The sequence below is a fragment of the Protomyctophum bolini genome (assembly GCF_963924005.1).
Source record: "Protomyctophum bolini genome assembly, chromosome: 17".
NCBI lineage: Eukaryota > Metazoa > Chordata > Actinopteri > Myctophiformes > Myctophidae > Protomyctophum > Protomyctophum bolini.
The window spans coordinates 18,410,243-18,431,650 of NC_137878.1; the positions used below are offsets into that span (position 1 = coordinate 18,410,243).

Consider the following 21,408-nt stretch of genomic DNA (forward strand, 5'->3'; position numbering starts at 1 on the left):
CTGCCTGGCACGTTGATGACGACATGCTGTTCCCAGTCATACTGCACTGTCAGACCAAACTCTGTCTCCATGACAACTGACAGGCCACTCTGGTACATTCTGACCTTGCCGTTACCCAGGTTGATCGGGAGGTTCCATAATGTGTAGTCCATCTAACACAGACAGGCAGACATACATATTTTGTAAAATCCATCACATTCTAACACATTAATAATTTTAAATGATTTAAGTATTCTAGTAAATAAAGGTACACTAAATTCAGTGATTACTATACTAGTTCAGCAGAATCATTAAACTAGGAAGCTAAAGCTATGCCCCTGGGTAGTAAAGAAGAAGTAGTAAAGAAGAAGAAGAAGAAAAAACACTTACTCTGACAAGGCCATATTCTGAGCGCATAATGGTGATCGTGTATCCATAGACCTTAATGATCACTTCACCAACAACTGGAGCCTTTGATCCAGCATGGTTTTCATTCTTGGCTTCGACCTCGAAGGCGGGGTGGCTCTCATCAACATGGCAGTTCTTGGCCATGGTGTAGGTGCAATTGCCCATTAAGTTGAAATAATAGGCATCAAATGTGCGGTAGTGAGGATCACCCATGACCCAGCAGGTACCTGCTTTTACACCCGGGGGCTTTTTCACACAGATTGGCGATGTACCGCTCATTTTGCACTCTTCATCTTTTTGGCACTTAATGGTTCTGCAATCATGTATATCTGTCATTGAGTGTAGAAGTGGGAGAACAAAATAAGTATTGCATAATATGGAAAGACAAACTGCACAATAAAGCATATCACCTTATGGTAATTCATCTCAATGTGCTTCACATGCTCGGATGGACGTGTATGCATGCCGGCATCAACACATAATAGGACATTAATCTGTCAATTCAGCCTCATTGTAGGCTGTCTGTGCCGGTACCATTTTGACAATTGTTATGCATTTCAGTGATATACATTATACAAACTTTGGATAGTCACATACCATTAGCAGATGCAGCTGATCCATAGCTGTTGGCAAAAGCAGTGCCAAAACTGTAGACCCCAAATGGAGACTCATGGTGAGTTATCTGGTTGAAGCCTGCCGTTGTGCCGTAAGACAACACAGTAAAGGAGTACTCACTCCCATCCACTTTATTCCACTTGGTATCTGAAGGCAGGGAACTGTTGTCTAGTTTGATGCCATCAAGATTGTTGGAACGTGCCACAAGTATCGCTAGATTGTTGAAGCCTTCTTGTCCATCCAGGGCATAGGATACACTGAACTGGTTTGTGGGCAGGATGTTCATTAGGAAGGGATCAATGATGTCTGTGTTCAGCCAGTAGTTCAGGGTTGGTACAAGACCCCCATTGAACTCAAACAAGACCTGGATCGCCTTGTCAGATGTTAGATATATAGTAGATGGCCATTTAGATTCAATTTGATATGTTTGCCCGGCATGCATTTGGAAAGTATTGACCTTGCCCCCAACATTCTTTGTGACTGTAGTTGGCTCGGAAGCCTGGACATAAACACTATCATGTCCTGGTGATAAATATGGTATCCCCCATTCATCCAAATAATGATAATACAGGGGAGCAATAATGAATTCCGTCCCCCAGCTTTTCACTGGAAGAAGCTGCTCATAGACATGGTTGCAGGTGGTGTACATCTCAGCACAAGTGTGGCCTGACAAGACGCCAACAGGAAGCTCTGAGATGACCTTGCTACCGCTTAGATCATCCTGACTCTGAATCTGAACACTCTCAAATGGTTCTAGCTTAATGCTCAGTTTACTTCCTGAACTGTAGGGTTTCCCTTGGAATGTCACGGAGCCTCTCAAAAAAATCAAAATAGAGTTGCGATGCTGGTGGTTAGTGATGGCAAACTCTTTGTAGGTGCCCTTGCCCTGCATGTAACTTGGAGGGGTGAACACATAGTACTCATTGCCCCATTCATTAATGGGGTAGAGCACAGACGTGTCAGCAGTTTCTTCTTTGTAGTTGAGCGAGACCACAGTGACCTCCTGGCTGGCATTGATTAGGACAGTCTGGTGAAACGTTTTGCTGCCTCTCATTTCTACCTCGTCAAGCAGTCGGAATATTGCCCCATTACCGGGATGAACTTTCTGATGGTAGACCTTACCAAGGGCCGTTACTGTGACATCGGTGGTGCCTTGTGAGGTAGGTGGAGCTGTTACTTCAATCTGGAAACGGGCATGCTTAACCTCATCATTCGAGTTTTGCATGAACACTGTTGCAAACTCTCTGCCTGCTGGCACTGCAGAGCAGAAGCCTAAAGAAATCAGGAATTAATAGTTGAACGTACATGTAGGAGATTTCCCCCAACATTCAAAATGTTACAGTGCACATTATTGGTCAGACAGTCATTAGTACGACATCAACAACCTATTAGTCCACTTCCAGAATATGAACCTGAACATTTTGCCATTTTTTACTATTTAAAAAAACCTTTTAAAATATTTTAAATAGGTGATGATAAAATTATTTTCAAAATAGTAAAAATGACAAATAAGTTTAGGGATAAGGGCCGATTCATACTCCTATTTTACCGCTGTTTCGGCGCTGTAGTGCCGAAATGATTTAGGCTCGTCAGAAAGTTTCAGTAGCACCGAAGAGCCGACTTTAGGACGGTACCCGCCCCCCCGAACCTCAAATGATGTCAAATTGTAGGCTCTACAGCGCCGAACCGACTTTTATTCGGCTCTAAAATAGGAGTATGAATCGGCCCTAACCTCGCCTCACCAGGCTTTCCACCGCCTCGGAGGAAAGCCTGGTCTCTGTTTCAAAAGTCTGTATGATCCCGCCTGGGGCCAGATGATGTGGTTACGTCATGTTGTAGTATTGTTTTGTATTCGCCAGACAGGATGAACAGGCGGCGACAACTTCCTTTTCCCTCTCAATAAAAGCTCTCGCTTACGAGAGCTTTTATTGCTTTTAATCAAACAGGAAGCAACAAACAGCTTCCTGTTTGTTGTAGGCAAACCATTGCCTACAACATGACGCAGGCATATCATCCGGCTCCAGCCCGGATCATATACCGAAATTAAATGGTGCCCAGGCTAAATCGGCCCTAAGGGTCGGCGCAAGATGGAGACCTATATCTCAAACCCTAACCTACACATAACTGTAAGCACGGCAGCGCAGTTCGAGCGTTAGTCAGACCATTGTTTCGGCATGTCGGAGTCGGACTGTAACGGTGTGTATAATCTATAATCTTAGTGCACATCCCATATCAGTTTCTGATTCAAATAGATATTTATAACATTTAAATTCTTGTAGTCATTAAAACAATGTAGTATGGGTGACTCCAGTAAACTTCTAACTTTTAACTGTAGCAGTGTTTGTGCCATGCTCTGCGCATTTAGCTACACTATTCAAGGAATAACACCTCACTTTGGCAATGTGTGTAATGTGTTTTGTCCTAAATAAGAAGTAGCCTGTCCCAACTTACCAGTGAGCAGCAAAGCAGCAAAACAGTGTACTGGTCCTTTCATCATCACCCCTACAATAAAGACCATAATAGCATATTATAATCCATACGATCTGTGTTCACTTCATGGTATACCTAATTAATTATCTTATAGCAGGAACGCACAGTCACACCAACGGTAGTTAAGTCAGATAACTCACAAATACATTGATTCTAATACTAGCTTGAGAACATTTTATTTATAATTAATGTACAAGTGTGAATATTATATTTTATTGTGGCATTCAGGCTATGCTATAATACATTACTGCCTGCTCAGCACTGTAGCACATCAGCAGACAACCATTTAAGAGCAGGGATATATACAACTCTGATTATAAGACGACGCCCATTTTTCAAGACTGATTTGTGGGAAAAGAACATTGAATGTCAAAAAAACGTATATACAGGCCAATGGGGTATATACATATTTTGTTTCAGGGATTAAAAGGCACAGGTGACTCTCAAAGTATAATTAACTGCTGTGTAAATTAGAACAAAGGAACAGCTGGGAGCCCCTAGTTTGAGAAATGTTATTTGCAGTACAATACTTTAAGACATGACATGCCGTTTAAGCTTTTGCAGCAGGTGGACAGTAACAAAGTATAATTATTTCTTGAGTATTGTAATGTACATTGTATTGCACATTTTTAGTTGACTCTAGGAGGGTAAAAAGTACATTAGGAATTAACCACTCTATTTCAAACATAGTGAAAATAGCACATCTACAATTTTTGTGATGCATTTTACCTTGTAGATCTGCTATTTTCACTATTATTCATATGTTTTACTTTCTGGAAAATCTTTGAATTGAGGAAAATGTCTAAATGTCAATACAGCAGTACATTGATATTAAAAAGAAATGTACATTGTAAATTGTACTCTATACTTTTTTGTTTTTATTCAAAAGTTTCTTTTTTTTACACCAAATAATAATGAATAATCGAACACAAGTAAAACATACGAATCAATGAAAACAAAAAACAGAAGAAAGAAACAAAAAACATAACACACAACAAAACAAAAAAACCCAGAAAAACAGCTTGACATAACTACTTTACTCTATACTTTTATTATATATTTTTAAAGCATATCACTTATAGTTGAATAATATTTGACCAGGATTATTCTATTCTTGTAATAAAATAAAATAAATAAAAATAAACTACTTTGACTCATGCACTTACAGTATAGAGTACTTTGTCCATGAATGGCTGTTCCATTTAATTATTGTTACACTGTTAAACATTATTAAAGCCTTTTTAAATGCATTCTTGGAAATATCTGCCAAAACTTCAGGAACGTAAAAAGACTATGGTTTACACTTATCTGTAACATTCATGAATTAAACTTACCCGAGCAAGGAAACCAGGAATCTGAACAAGGGACTTGTAGATTGATAGCCTTTTATTTGGTTTGGTGACAGGATGGAGGCCAATCAGGGCACAGGTCTCATGGTTTGGTCTCATGCCAGCTAACATAGAATATACAGATCACCTGACATCTGTTACATTTACACTTTCCGGTCTGGATATTTGACCATTCAAAGATGACTCACTGCTTATCAGTTGGAGATAGTTTTGGGTGGTGTAGAACTGTATCTTGAGTTACACCCTAACTAAAACAAAAAACATAGATTGATGGCCTAGTATTGTTCTTATTATTAATCACAATTTTATAGGGAACATGGATTAATATCTAAACGGAACCTGTTATCAATCACAATCTCACTCTGCACAATACTTTGTATTGTTTAAACTTCAGGGAGGGACGTTTTTTTGTTTTTTGCGTGACGTTTTACTGGGTGCATCATTTGTTATATGGAAAGTCCATTATGTCAAAGAACCACACATTGTTCACACAATCAGTTTGATGACTAGAAACCAATAACGGTAGGCCTACTTGGCACACAAATCTGTGAAAAAGAAAGTCTAAATCCTGACATGTTGCTCAGCAAAAACAACATATTTTCTACTGCAAAATGTGTCTACCCATTTATCAGTTGAAAGTAAGGTGAAAGTAAGTTATGTGAGCACAGCACATCACACACAATGTTGTGAATTATCCATCACTTTCATCTGTGTCAGTGTTGTTGAGAATGCTGACTTATTTTCTTTTAGAAAGGAGAATGGAAATAAACTCTTCTGAGATAACAGACCGTGGTCTGTGGAGCATGTGTGGTTGGTTGCTGCGTAGCTTGTGCATGGGGTGACTCTGCCCTCTGCCAATTAGCCTGGTTCCTAGTAAGCCTGCAGCCCCTTTCCTCCCCTTTGCTTAGTACAAAACTAAAGTATCAAAGTAATCAAAAGGTTGGCTTTACACAGAAGTCCACAGTTAGGCCTGACAACAGATTGTTGTATAGCTGATGCATGAGACTTGTTTACTGATGCAAGCTCGCAATTAATTTCCAATGGGAGTCACATGGTTTGACACAACATTTTTGTTGTATGAGGGGGAGGGGGGCAGTCGAAACACAGCCGAAAGCCGTACAACAAAAACGTGTCAAACCATGTGACTTCCATTGGAAATGCATTGGGGCAGCCATGACACTTACCCTTTGTTTACATGATCATCTAGCATCCAACAATGTTGTATGCTAGATCGATAGGTGTGAGTGAGGCCTTGGCGGCTGGGAGAGAGTGGATCCTGGCTCCCCACCGCCTTCCAGGAACAGACTGACTGATAGAGTAGGTGAGCAGGGAGAGCCATGATCAGGGGCACTCCCACACTAGTCCGACAGCCAGTCAGGGTTGATCACTCCCTGACTAGCCTCAGAAACCCAGAAGTTTTTATTTCACTCCTTGACAAGCTGTTGCCAGACCTACCAGACAGGCACAGCCGTTTTCTGCTGTCGGCCAGCATCTCTTTGGGGTTTTTAGACAGCTGGTCAGGTGGATGGAAATTAAGCTCACTGCTGCAAACGTTTCCGGGAATCTGGCCGTCGCTGCATTCAGAAAGTGTTTCTCCACTTGTTCACTTTCACTCCTAAAGTCTGACAGTCCAAGTCTGGCAGTCTGTCCGTCCATCCGTCTGTGGACAGCTAATCTCTGGCACCGTTGCCTTGATCGCAGCCACACTCTGCACACACACTCCCTGGATGGCAGAGCTGCACCTCTGCCCCAAGTCTTTCCCTTTGGCCTGTTATAGCGCCACCAGGTGGCCGCTTTTTGCTAAACACATTTTTTGACAGTACACATACAGATTTTGTCCAAAGTTCCCAGGAGTGCTCCATTTCCAACAAAATGCCACAAATCATGAATACATTTCCGTGACATTTTGCACACACATTCCCACTAGGCAGAGGAAGAAATGCCACTTGAAAATGTAATCAATCAATCAACCAATCAATCAATCAATCAATCATCTTCCTGGCTAAATCATAGGGGGGAAGGGCCGGGGAGGGGATAAAAAGGAAAGTCTTTTGATTGATTGATTGAAATATTTATTAACAGTTTGTAGAATTACAGTACATTTCAAGCACAAACTCAATACAAAGACTGTTAACTGTGAGTGGACGACCCAATTAAGCGTTACACTTGTTTACAACAGGGTCCACATTGTTCAATTCATCAAAACATTTAGAGACATACAAATAGACACTTCTATGTAGTTAAAGAACAGAACAGGAATTCATCATATAGGAAGCAAAAGGGGAAAAGATACATATACAGTGAGGGGAAGGGGGGGGGGGGGGATTCAGATTTTACAGAGGCCAGTTTCGAATTGCAGCCATCCGTAGGTGCCCTTTGAGAGCGGTTTTGAAGGAGTCAAGGGATTCACATGTCTTAACTTAATGACTGTTGGTAGGGCGTTCCACATTTTGGTGGCATAGGAGCGAAAATAATTTAGTCCTTTGTTTGTGCCGAATCTGGGTTGTACATGGTTTGTTGCACTCCCTCTGGTGTTGTGGGTGTGGACTTCGTTTACATTAAGGAAGTATTTAGACAGGTACATGGGTATCTTAGTGGTGTATCGAATCTTGTGGACCAGACCCATTGCAAGATGCTGTACTCTGTCGTCGACCCTAAGCCATCCCAGCCTGTCAAAGTGGGCAGGGGTGAGGTGGGTTCGGGGGGTGAGGCCAAGTAGGAGCCTGACCAGTTTGTTTTGGGAGGTCTGGAGCCTTGTTTTAAGGGCCTTTGAGGTGCTGTGGTACCAAGAGGTGAATGCATAGTCAAAGAAACCTTGTACGAGGGCTCCTGTTAAGGTCTTCAAGGTGTTTTTGTTGACCAGTGAGGAGATCCTGTAAAGGAATCTTGTTCTTTGATTGACTTTTTTGATTACGTTGGTGGCCATTTTATCACCGGAAAGATTGGCCTCCAGGATGGAACCTAGGTAGGTAATTTCATCTTTTCGTGTGATAATGATAATGTTGTCACCCACTCTAACCAACCTGAGATTACTATTACGATCCGAAGAGAATGGATTCAGTTTTTCCCAGGTGTAAGGATAGTTTGTTATCAGCGAGCCAGGTGCAGATTCTACCGAGTTCAGAGCTGAGGGTCTTTTCAACCTGCAGTTTGTTCCTGTCCGAGACCAGCAGTGCTGAGTCGTCTGCGAACAGGAACAAGTTGCAGTCACAAGCTGATGTCATGTCGTTAACATATTAGGAACAGTAAAGGCCCTTGTATGCTTCCTTGTGGGACGCCACAGCTCACTGGGAGGGGGGGGGACGGACAGTGTTCCGTTCACCTCCACCGTCTGTTCTCTCCCCTCCAGGTAGGATTCAGCACACAGGATGATAAAGACATATTAAGCAGTGTAAGCACACAACAATAAAATATGGCACACAGCCTACAGACAGGTCAAAGTCAAACAAGTAGAAAATGGCAACTGGCAAATAAAGGGAAATGCCAATAACATGGTGAGCAAGCAGTAAAACGTTCTTGCCAATGCCAAAGTGCTACACCGCATACATCCACCAGGGGTCATTAGCCAGCGTGTCGGCGCCGGCGGCACCAGCTGCTTTTTAGGTGACTCTTTTGCCCTTTTTAATTTTAGAGCCAATACTTTTTAGCGTCAGAATGGAATATATAACGATACTTTCTTCAAATCAGACATAAGAAACCATATCTGTACTTAAGTGTCGCTTTCATTTCAATACAATAATATTAACCTATTATAATTTGTGCCCAATTTAAGGAATAAACATACCTTATGTACAATACGGCGTCAGCTACTTCCGGTCGCCTTCCCGTCTGTGTTGAGTGTTCAGTTCAGGTCTAGCGTATGTGGACTGTGTTTTCACTTTTCAGGTTGTGTGAAAGAGAAGCAACAACAACTAAAAGAAGGGGGAAAAATAACGAATTTTCAGAGTTTCACTTTCAACTGGAATACCACTATACCGCAGACGGGAAACGAACCTCTATGAACCAATCATTGAATAATACTATGAGAAGATGGCCTGCTAGTAAGTCGATTGACTGCTTGATTGTTTTGTTGTTGTTAGCTATGCAGCTAACTTGGCTAACTAGACTACAGGATAATGAAACAAAACGGGTACGATTATAGCGGTACTGTACTACAGCTTCTGTAGTTGACAATGTTATGAGCTTAGTGACAACTTTCCCGATGTAAAGATGTAGTTGGACATAGCACTGTCTATAAACCTGACTTGTAAGATTCGAGTCGAGCTAACTTGGCTAACTCCAACAACGGGCAGAGCATCCAGCCAGCGTGGCTGCAGTGGTCAGCAGAACGCTGCTGCATCTGCAGATTAAATCATCTTGTCTGACTGGCCACGACACTGGTTTAATCAGCCATTTTTTGTGAACACAGGCCGGCCAGTAACGTTGTTTGTGACATCGTAAAACGCAACAGTGTCCTGGAGTCCGCCGGCGCCTGGGCAGGACACCGACACCAGTGGAAAAACCAGTCGGGGTGGTTTCAGAATGGCCACAGCTGGAACAGAGTCCCCGGGGCCGCCGAGCTCCATTGGTAGTGAGTAGATAAACTAATCAAATGTCATTAAATTACACTAAGCATTAAAGGAAAGCTCAACAGTTGCCTTTAAATGTCTCGATTAATTGAATACACAGGACCTCAATGGAAACAAACAAACAAACATATTGGTTTATTATTTTGTATACTGATACTGTAGTGTACATTTTGTTGGAAACTCAGTATTCAATCAATCAAAACTTTGGCACAAAACGCAAATGTTATTTCTTGCTCTGATCAGGAGCAAATTTTTCCTTTAAGAGGAACGGGCGGCTAACTCCTAATCTACTGGACCTTGAAGACCCGTAGAGTATCACAGTAATTTGGATATTCATGTTCTTGTATGAACTCAGTCCAATATAATAAGCACATGCTACTTTTCTAATCCCACCAATGCCACCATAAAGACCTACAAAGTCTGTTATGGAGGAGACTCTCTTCTCACAGAGGTACTGGTTGTGCTGTGTCTGCATGCTTGTATGATTGTCACAACTGCACTTGCCACTCACTTTTGGATATTATGGAAACCATTGCTTTTATTATTATTTTGAATGTTAGTTTATGCTTTGAGTGAGTTTTGCGATTTGTCTCTGGTGTGGACATTGCCGTGCCGTGTGAACCTCCTCTTATTACCATGTACATTTCCACTCATTTACATTTGAACTCTTGTTGCAGACTCTACAGGAACGAGAAAGATTGCATCTGTGGAGGTAAGGAAAGAGAAGCTGTGATTTTTACATGAAATATCAGATGTGGCAATCTCACATCTTCCTCTTTGAAACATGACTTTTTGCAATGAATGTACACTGGGTATGTGTCTCCCCTGATGATTCTTTCATTTCTGCCAACAGGGGCCAGGCCCAAGTTCAGCTCAGACAATGAAAAAGACAATTGGTCATCGTGGAATTGATCCCACAGGGGAAACCACCTACAAGAAGGTGAGTGTTGGCAATTGATCAGTAAGAACAAATTATGCCTGTTCACAAATGCACAATTTCTGTCGATCAGTGTTTGATCAAAGCATAAACTAGCCATAAATCGGACACGATTGCACCCACTGTGTCCCTTTGCTTCCTAAAGTGCTATTGGAAGCTATGGGCCCATAAAACTAGACTGGTATGGCCAGACTAGTTTGCACTAGCAGATTCATCTGTTTTCCAGTTTACCATAAAACGTGTGGAAATATTAATATGAAACAATGTTTTCAAGTTTGTGCATGAAACACAAGACGGATTATATATCGAAATGGGAAATGAGACCAGTAAACCACTAACATTGTATTGATAAAGAAGGCCATAATCTATAACCTGACTCCGCCAGATTGCGGCAGTATTGAGTTCACACGTTCCCTCCTACCTGCATCTGGTCTCTCTCAAGCAGAAATGATGAACCCGAAGCAGCGGGACAATAATCTGATATCTCCATAATAATTTAGAGTTGTAGTTAGGGGTGGGTCCCGAACCTCGGGACCAAGTATGTACCGAAGCGAACGTGCCTGTGTACCGCGTATCCATTACAATAATTCAATTTCGGTTCCCACAGACACGCAGTCACACGATATTTATTTATTTTCTTCCCTTAATAGACGCGCAGGGAACAGAGCTGATCTACAAGCCTACATCGCGTTGCATCAGTGACACGTTGTGGGCTTAATTTTTTTTATTAATAATCACTATATTATCTACAAATCTTCATATAATAGGTCCTCACTAATAATCATGATAAAATGTCACGATTTTATCCTACTCAGTCTGTGTCTCATAGGAGGGCTGTGGGCAGTTTAGAAACCGTCTTCCAGTGACATCATCATTAGGGAGATTATTTTTTAAACACTTGTTTTACAAAAATGTTTAGATTTTCATTATCGTGAGAACGATGGGTTCCATTTTCGCATTCGGACTAGAAAGCCTGCAGATTAGCTTGTATTCCCCATCGATGATGTCACTGGAAGACGGTTTCTGAACTGCCCACAGCCCTCCTATGAGACACAGACCGAGTAGAAAAATTGCGCCATTTTTTTCATGATTATTAGTGAGGACATATTATATGAAGATAGGTTGAAAGGTGGTGAAGTGGTCCTTTAAGTTATTTTATACCATTTTGGAACCGTTAAGAACCGGAATCTATAAGCAGAACCGGAATCGGTACCGGATTCGCAAAAATCCAAACGATACCCATCCCTAGTTGTAGTCTTGTTCGGTTGTGTTTACATGTGCGCTGTGGCACAGATTCAATATGTCAACAGTCTCGTGTTGATCCCGCCTCTAGCGGCCGCATATCACTCCGATCAGCATTCAGCACTGGTTCAGAGTACATCGTCTCTGCCCGAGAGAGACCAGATGGAAGCAGGTGGAGTGAGGTTACATAATCTATGCCAGGGTTGGTAAACTGGCGATGGTTTTGAGAAGAAAGAATCCTCAACCATTATTTTATTCTGTATCCGTACAACAGCTGAGCCGTCCTCATGCCAGTCTCTCCTTACTGCTGCTGCTGTAGTCTGCTGCACCAGCAAATTGAACGTTAAACCCCGATGTGCGTACTTCGCAAGCTCCAGTCTGTCCCACACACTTCTCAATCCACTCTGTTGTTGTCAAAATTATAATTGCACGTTACATAACTCACATCATAACATAATTTAACTTTCTCTTCACTATATATGGATAGATACACAAACATGTTTGAAACAAGAAATGAAGCACTAAACATATGCCGCACGTGCACACACGAGATGCATCATGGCATGCATCATTGGTACACATTTACATGTATATGTCACGATTAGTCGATAACCTATGCATTTATTTTCACAAAACACTGACCAAAAAGATGTGTGTTGTTATAAATCCGTTGATGTTGCCACTCGTGTCTTGCCCATTTCTCATGGGAAAAGAAATGTGAGAGTAATGATTGCTATGCAATCTTCATAAAATTAACAAATGAACGTAATATGTATCGTTTTGTAGTGGAGCAGAGATTGAGACACAAGAAGTCAGTTGTGTGTACATTAATGTTGCTGTGAGCTTGTACTGTAGATCTGCTATTTTTGTATAGCCAATGTAAAAAATCTAAAATGACACAGATGCTTTTACCAGTTAAGTCACATTTTAACCAAGCCCGGCATATGACCATAAGTAGTCATAACTGACCTATACAATGCAAAAACCTAGAATTCACAGAAAGCGTTAGAATACATTTTCCCTTCGTTTTAAGATTTTGTTTGTATTTGTGCTGCCAGAGGGATGTGGGGGGGAAAAATATATGTCAATTGTTGAAAATATTTCTGTAATATAAAGAAAATGAATAAACATATGTTTTAAAAAAAAGAATACATTTTCCCTGATTTCTGGAATGTATACAAATTCTGCAGATATATATTTCCCATCTAAGACCCACTGTTCCCTTGCAATTTGTTTGTTAATATGGCACTGCCTCTGATAACATTTCCACATTACAGGCCAGGCCTGTAATAAGTCTTGTTGGGATGTGTGTCCTTTATAGGTTGTTTTGCTGATTAGACAGTGTCGTCATGGTTAGTCATCTGATTCATTCTGACATTCCTTGGCAGAGAGCACAGCAAGGAATTGCAGAGTACTTAATTTGAAATGGGTGAATTTAACTGACCCACTCTTTGTCTCCATTCTCTGTGGTCATGATTGTGTTTTTTGTGTGGTTTTTCCTCACCTGCTTATTGTCCTCTCTCTCATGAAGACGACCTCATCTGCCCTGAAAGGTGCCATCCAGCTTGGCATAACTCACACAGTGGGGAGCTTGAGCCAGAAGCCTGAGAGAGATGTACTGATGCAAGACTTTGAAGTAGTGGAGAGTATATTTTTCCCCAGGTGTGTGTTCAATATGATTTCCTTAATATCTCTGTCTGCATTTCCTTCTTGTCAACTATTTAGGTTCAAACCTGCCATCCACGCTAACTTGTTATCCTAGTTACTTGGTATGTCCTTGTTCTCCTAGCACTCTTAATTCCTTTGTCACTTGTTTTCTTTTTCCTCCAACCTTGCACTTTGTATGCCCACTGGTCTTGCTCTGTGTGTGTGTCCGTCCCACTGGTCTTGCTGTGTGTGTGTCCCACTGGTCTTGCTGTGTGTGTTTGTGCATGCGTGCGTGCGCGCATCTTAAAAAGAAAAAATATGCCCATGCCAGGTTTGATTTGTGTCCAGTTATATGTATAGTACTGCATTTATCATTTTAATGTAATTTGTTTAACTATCCCCACATGGTGCCATTTGTGTATCAACTCTAAACATTGACATATCCTTTCAGTGAAGGCAGTAACCTGACACCAGCCCACCGCTACAGTGACTTCAGGTTCAAGACGTATGCTCCAATTGCCTTTCGCTACTTCAGGGACATGTTTGGCATCCGGCCAGATGACTACCTGGTAACACAACCTTCTGCCTGTCATTCACAACAGAATCACAACAGAATAAACATATCACAAAATAAGAGAATATATCAGTAAAGCAGTGAAGGAAGTGGGTGATTACTGTGTCCTACAGTAACTATGCAATACCGATTTGAAATAGAGATTACAAAAACAGTAGTCTGTTATTGTACTTAGCAGTTAGACCCAAGTGAAAAAAAGGAAGTGTGACCTGCAGTATGCATATCTGCCGACCCACATTGCATTATTCAAGCCTTTAGAGCTCAAAAGTGAGTATCCAAAACTGAATATAACATTTTGTTTTAAGAAAAACATGGTTTATTAGTGACGCCGAGCAAATAATTATGTACGTTGTCTTGTCCTTTTTTTTAACTTCTTACTTACCTTTTTCTTAATTTTTTTTCTTTAATTTTTTTTCTACAATTATTAGTCTTTGCCCGAATCAATTTATGGTCACAATATTATTCATCTCGTAGTTGATTGGCATGGATCCAGATTTAAAACTTTGGAACTTATGGAAACGGAGCTATTAAGAAAGTGGGCGATATTGTTAACAACACCTCTTAACACACTGTGTTGTCTCTGTTCGTTACAGTATTCACTTTGCAATGAGCCTCTGATAGAGCTGTCAAATCCAGGGGCCAGTGGATCGGTGTTCTACGTCACCAGTGATGACGAGTTCATCATTAAGACTGTGCAGCACAAAGAGGCAGAGTTTTTGCAAAAATTGCTTCCTGGTTACTTCATGGTAAGAGTTTAATGGAAGCAGTTGGTCAGAAATGTCATCTAAACTTAAGATACTCTTTAGATTCTAAATTCATTCATGCTAACGCAAATACGGAGGGCGAGACAGTCAGGGGGGGGGGGGGGGGGTGGAGCCATCCATGCTGTGCAGACAAAATGTACAGCTAAGCTCTGAGGCTTAGTGCAGTGGACGCATAGAATTTACGGACGGCCCTGCTCACCATCCATCTCCCCTGAAGTTTAACTTTGCGGGAGGGTATATGGGCCTGAAAGCAAAACGTGTGAACAGATGTTATTTGGAATTTATATTGTGTCGTCCACCTTGTTCTTAAATAGTCTGCTTTTGCTATGGTGATCTCTTACTTGTGTGTGTCCCCCCCCCCCCCATATCTGTCCTTTTTCCCTGCACTAGAATCTGAACCAGAACAAACGGAACTTATTACCAAAGTTCTATGGGCTCTACTGTGTCCAGGCAGGGGGTAAGAACATTCGAATTGCAGTCATGAACAATCTCCTCCCCCGTGCCGTACGAATGCACCTCAAATTTGACCTGAAGGGCTCCACCTATAAGCGAAGAGCTTCAGCCAAGGAGAGAGACAAGGGCATTCCCACGTTCAAGGACCTGGACTTCATTCAGGACACGCCCGATGGCCTATTAATGGAAGCTGACAAATACAATGCCCTCAGCAAGACCATACAAAGAGACTGTTTGGTGAGAGCCAGAGATTAATGAGGCTGCCTGCATAGACAATACTTTAAGCAAGTTGCTATTATTATATTCCTTAGAAAACTGTCACGAAGCTAAAGCAAAGAAAATCACAATTTTCATGTTTAATAAACTATTGTTGATTAAATTTGACTTGGATGTAGGAGAGATGACATATGGCCGGGTAGAATTGGTTATGTCATCAACTATCATATTATATCTATTGGTACCCGTGATCAACTCTTGGCCTGATAACATGGCTGATCTTAGCTAACCAATAAGTACAAGCTAAAGTGCCACAATTCACTGATCTGTCACCACGAGCATGAGTTCCTTCTGTGGAAGGAACTCGGCATGTGTTGCTCAAATGCTATTGTATTGTCTATCACTAAAGAAAGGTCTTTTAACAGGGGGAGTGACACTATGCAAGTATGCATGCGTACCGGCTCGCCTCATTGAAAAATAATTATAAGGCATGGCATTCAATCTTGTGAAAAGAAAATGTAGTGGGGGTCCCTGCTTCATCTCGCTCTCGCTCTCAATTAATCTGCCCGTGGCCTGAAAATGAGATCATGCTGCGTGTGTGCTTCTATTTCCATCCAGGTGCTGCAGAGTTTTAAGATAATGGACTACAGCCTGCTGGTGGGGATCCACAATGTGGACCAGGCTTGTCGTGAACAAGCCAGTGAGGAGGCTGTGGCAGGGGCTGCGGACCAAAGGAGACCACAAGGCCAGAAAGCCTTGTACACTACAGCCATAGAAGCCATCCAGGGCGAGGCCAGGGGCAAGGCATCCCTGGATTCAGAGGACCAGTGAGTGATTTTAAATAATCATCTTAGAAACTGCAATAATTTGTTCTTATCAATACCAGGGACATGACTCAAAGAATAAATGCATTCAGTGCATTGCGTTATTTGTTTTATTATTTATTTTTATACTCACAACAAAATGCACTTCACTTGATTATGTTGTGGTGTGAATTGTACTAATTGTGTCCCCACTCCTTTGTGGTCTTTTTTTCTTCTTTGTTTTCCAAAACCTATATTTGCACTTAATGGTATTATTATTCGTGCAGAATGGGAGGTATACCAGCAAGAAACGCTAAGGGTGAGAGGCTGCTGTTGTATATTGGAATCATTGACATCTTGCAGTCCTATAGGTAAGAACAATTTGCATATGTATTGGGCTGCTTTTGTCATTAAATAAAAACAGGATATTTTGACTCGTACTGGTAAGTGACCCAGGCATGTTTTCTGTTTAGATTGGCTAAGAAGATTGAACATTCTTGGAAAGCGTTCGTCCATGATGGGGTATGGCCAGTGTCTGTATTTTCACTCTGTTTTTGTAGTCAGTCATACGTCTGTATCAGTAACATGAAATTCATGTAAACCTGCCACCCCTTTTCTTGTAGGATTCTGTATCAGTGCACAGACCAAGCTTCTATGCAGAGCGCTTTCAGAAGTTCATGTGCAATACAGTCTTCAAGAAAATCTCATGTAAGTATGTACAAAAATGTGCACATGAGCATCCATACATATCCTCTGCTTGGGCATTTCTCAGTCACCTTTTTTTTGCCTCTCCAGTGAAGACCTCCCCATCTAAAAAGTGTCGTGCAGGGGTCCTTGTGGGTCCCAAGAAGACCAACGCAGTAAGCTCTGGACCCCTCTTAACAACCCAAGCAAGTACAAGTAGCAGTCAGCAGTATGTACTGCACTCCATCACCACTGAAGTAGAGACGGATACAGAAGGAGACAGTGGTAAGCACAAAGAGTACACTAACAAATAAAACCAGACTGCCATCAATGGTATCAAAAAAAATTCCAGTGTGTAATATGTCCATTTGTCACTGGGTTTCTTTCTACCCCTCCTCTCCACGCAGGCATGCATTCAGGTCGCCCTGACCTCCTTCCTAAGACATTGGACCACAGTGAAGTCACTAGCAACACCTCTGGGTATTCCCCAGCAAATCAGTGTCCTCCTCTTTCCCTGGATGCTCTCGGGCCAATGGGAGTTGATGTGCACAAGTCATCCATCACTGACCCAGAACACGGCACCGCCTCCAGGTAAGAGGGATGTATTATCCATCCTTTAGAGTGGGAAGGGCTGTTCTCATACAGAATAACCAATGGCACAAAGTTAATTGTACTTAGTTAGGATATGAGTTAGCCACATGAAGCCATTGCATCTATTGTGGTCATGGTAGACCAACAGCGTTGAAGCAGGCAAATAATCTGTGAAAATACAATACAAATACAAATCTACAAACGCTATTAATGTCCAACAAAGTATAGCGTTTAAGTGGTTTAGTCATTTTAAAGGACTCATTTACATACACAATTGTAAAGATTTTACAAGACATATACTTCATATTCTAGTGTGTTGCAGTTTGTGGGTTTGTTCAAGTCACTCACACTGTTATTGTGTCATGCTTTCAGTGCTGATGATGGGAACCTCGAAGAAAGCCTTAGTGCTGATGTAATCTCACTCAATGACATAATTCCTCACGCAAACAAATGTCATGTAAGTTTTCTTCAACTCTTTCATTTTCATGATAATTAAGTAATATTCCTACAGTTAAATAGCTCTATTAAGTCAGCTAAACAAGTGATGACAAAATTGGAACTGGAACACTATAAAATTTTAAGCTGATAAATAAGTGCTATCTCCTGATTGGCTGAAAGCCGTAAATGTATTTTTGTTTATTGAAGAGCTGGAGAGTAAGGGAGACTCCTGTTACTGAGCAAACACACACACTATAGCAATGATTACTATGTTGTTGTTCATTGCAAAATACATATCTGACCAGCTTTGTGGAATTTATTTTCAGGTCTAGGGATCATTTAGAGAAGCGGACTCATAGAGGACAAAATGGTAAATAAAGTCACAGAAGTTGATGCATTGTGTATGGAAGGATTGTCGATGCCGGAGCATTATAAGAAAATAAGAGACATATATACTGTAAGAGAACAAGACAGCGTTTCCAATTTTCCATTATGCCGTTTTGGGGATCACTTTTCCAAATTGTATTCTCATTTGAAATGACCAAAAATGGGATCAATTACGTATGGGGATGTCTTTGCTTTCTGACTCAATTAGACAACTCTTTGATTAGTTGTAGACAATAACATTTATGCTGTGGTTATGTAACACTAGTATTCATCTCATAGTACCAGTTCCTAGTGCCCAAGGAACCCAATGGTAAATGTAGTTTGCAGACCAAGCAAGCCTGCTTCATTGTAGCCAAGTGGTCCTGGGTAGACATGAGGTGACTTTGGATCTAGCCTATACATATCCTGTGACGTTTCCATTCGTATTCTTCCTATGCAACTTGTACTATCATCAGCTACTGCTATGCTTTTGACACAATTCCACATGAGCAGGAAACCTTTTGTCTGAACAAAATTGTATGAGAAATTGCCACTACTGGCAGTCCATAGCTATAAAATAGTATAGATAGCACTAGATAAATGCCCTACTTACACGTTCACCGATACCTACTTTTCTTGGAAACTCGAAGATACTTATTGCTATGGATACCAAATACCATTCAGTTCATGGCATATACAGATCATTGAACAAATGTGACACAGAGGGTTGATTACTCCCTCATCTGTGTGACACGCACAGGGTTGCAATGAATGGAAATATCCATTCTGTACTTTTGTATTTCTATGGGGGAATCGTATTAGCCTTCCCTTTCTCTGGGCTTACTGTGAATGCTAATTTACGATAATGCTGGAAAGACCGAAAATGTATAGCTTGCATTTGATATTTTACAGACTTAATTAAGTATTTTTGAGACATTGTATAGCACCAAATGGAAACTTTTGTACTTTTCCTAATTTTAAAGAGACTGTGAAGCAAAAGTGTTAGTTCTCAACTCAGTCAGGCTATGGTTGTGCATGGAAATGTAATTCATTTCTATATACTGTAATATCTGATTAGAGTAAAGTGTGACCAAAGAACCATCCTCTGGAGAGCTGACCACAAGGGAGGTGATAGTAGTCTACTGTTATCCAAAACTATTTTGAACATATTGCCTTGTCTTTCATTAGATAAAACAGGTTATGGGTAATGGTATGCCTTGTCCTAAAGGTTGAAAGACAATGCAGCGAGCTGTAGGGTAAACAATCAAAAAGTGTGAACTTTTAGGATAACATTCCATGTCATTCATTAGTTAGGCATATCCCAGACATGCTCTGTTTAAAATTAAAACTACAATAGACTTATTTTAATGAATAAACGTTATTTGAACCATTCTGTATGGCAGAGGTCTCTACTTTTCCACTGAGAAAATGTACCCTGGTGTTTGTTAGAACAGTGGTTCCCAAACCATTTACCCTTGTGACCCAAAAGAGAAATCTTTGCTCGGGACCAAAAACTAGTGAAAGTAGCATCTACAAGCTCACAACGCGTCGCTTTGTGCCACATGAGCCTATTTTCACTACTTGGCATTAGAGCTATGCTACTCTCGATTTTGCTCGCATGAAATGCAGACCAGCCTCTCGACTAGTGAAAATAAAAAATAACGTTTTCACTACTCGCCAATACAAAGACGGTTTGTGTGACTACAAAGCCTACTTTTCGCTGTGGACGCACTCTTGAGTATAAAATCAGCCGTTTCGACCGAAAATCAACCGATAATTCCCAGTAGGTTACTTATTACGCCAATCTTATCTAGCCGATTGGCTCATCTGGAGCCTACTGGCTGCGATTTGCGTTGATGACACGTTAACCGATCTCATCGGTCTAGTCAGGTCTACTGGACATACTGGGAGCCTACTGAAAATGACGCCTCCTCATACCCTCCACTAAACTTAACCGCAAGCATGTCACACCGCGGCCCTAATATTAACGCATGTTCGCCAACCGTAATCCTGTCGTTTTGGTCTACTGCCTAGTAAAAACGACAAGCCTCCTCATACCCTCCCCTAAACTTAACCGCAACTATGTCGCAGCGCGGTCCTAATATTAACGCATACCTTAAGGTTTAAGGTATGGGATTAAGGTTCGCCAACCTTAATCCTGTCTGGGTTTTTTTTTTCAGTCGGCAGAGCATGCCCATACTCGTCGGAAACAATCGTACTGATCCTAAGTGATCACTGCGGTCTTGTCTATTGATAACAGTCGAATCGGGTGATAAAATGCACTTTTTTTTCACCGGAAAGAGAAATCTTGTCTATGGGGTTTTTTCTTGGCGATATCGGTAGAGGGCGTAGTGTAGTAACAAAGTCATTTTCTTCCAGTGAAAAAAAACATTTTCTGACCAAAAAGTGCATTTTATACGTGTGGTGGGGGCTCAGAGTGCGTCCTCCGGAAATTAGATTTTCTAATCACACAAGTCGTCTGTGTATTGGTGAGTAGTGAAAATGTTCTTTTTATTTTCACTACAGTCGAGAGGCTGGTCTGCATTTCATGCATAGCTCTAAGGCATTAGAGCTATGGACCACCGCTAACCTTTTCTTAAACATTTGTCTTCAAATTTATGGAATTTTTTAGATTTTTAATTTGTTCATGAAATTATTTATTTATTATTTAATTTATTTATTTTTAAAATAAAAACAATGTACAAAACAAAAAAATAAATGGACCCATAAAAATGTGCCTGTGACCCACAAATGGATCCCAACCCAGTGTTTGGGAACAGTGTTAAAGTTGCATTCCATAACTGTTATGTCCTACTCAGGATTTGAGCATATTGTGCACATGAGCTTGAGGCAGTACTACTTGTCAACCAGTAGGTGTCATACCCAACACCAGGGTCTACATTTCTCAACGGCTAAATATGCTAGATATTAACATACTCTACCATACAGATTGGTTAATATAACATTGAAGCTTTAATATTGTATTTATGTAACTTATCTATTACTGCTACTATTGTAATTTTGTAAAGCACAAAAGATAGGCCTATGCACTCCATTTTCTTGGCAGGTTGTATAAACAAAGTCGGACCAGACCTTTTAAACACTGAGATGTTTACTTATGCAATACAATTCTTAGTTTGCACCTCCCGCATGATGTCTTAATTAATGGACTGTGCAATAAATTAGATTTAGTGAATGATTTTTAAAACTGCTCAAACAAAGCCTTAAGTTTCACCTGGCAACATTTGAAATGAGCCTTAGTTGCCCAATTGTTAAATATACAT

General features: G+C 41.0%; 1 protein-coding gene across 1 annotated transcript; it reads left to right on the plus strand.

The window, feature by feature from the left end:
* Nucleotides 1–8,686: 8,686 nt before the first annotated feature.
* On the plus strand, nucleotides 8,687–20,807 carry LOC308331362 (phosphatidylinositol 4-phosphate 5-kinase type-1 alpha-like). The gene is made up of 16 exons (XM_080786777.1): nucleotides 8,687–8,881; nucleotides 9,250–9,411; nucleotides 10,087–10,121; nucleotides 10,263–10,349; nucleotides 13,120–13,250; nucleotides 13,687–13,804; nucleotides 14,403–14,555; nucleotides 14,964–15,263; nucleotides 15,861–16,069; nucleotides 16,333–16,416; nucleotides 16,519–16,567; nucleotides 16,669–16,753; nucleotides 16,841–17,014; nucleotides 17,137–17,320; nucleotides 17,693–17,777; nucleotides 18,085–20,807. Exons 2-16 carry the CDS (start codon nucleotides 9,363–9,365, stop codon nucleotides 18,088–18,090), a joined length of 1,749 nt encoding a protein of 582 aa, XP_080642903.1. The 5' UTR covers nucleotides 8,687–8,881; nucleotides 9,250–9,362; the 3' UTR covers nucleotides 18,091–20,807.
* The last annotated feature ends 601 nt before the right edge of the window (nucleotides 20,808–21,408 follow it).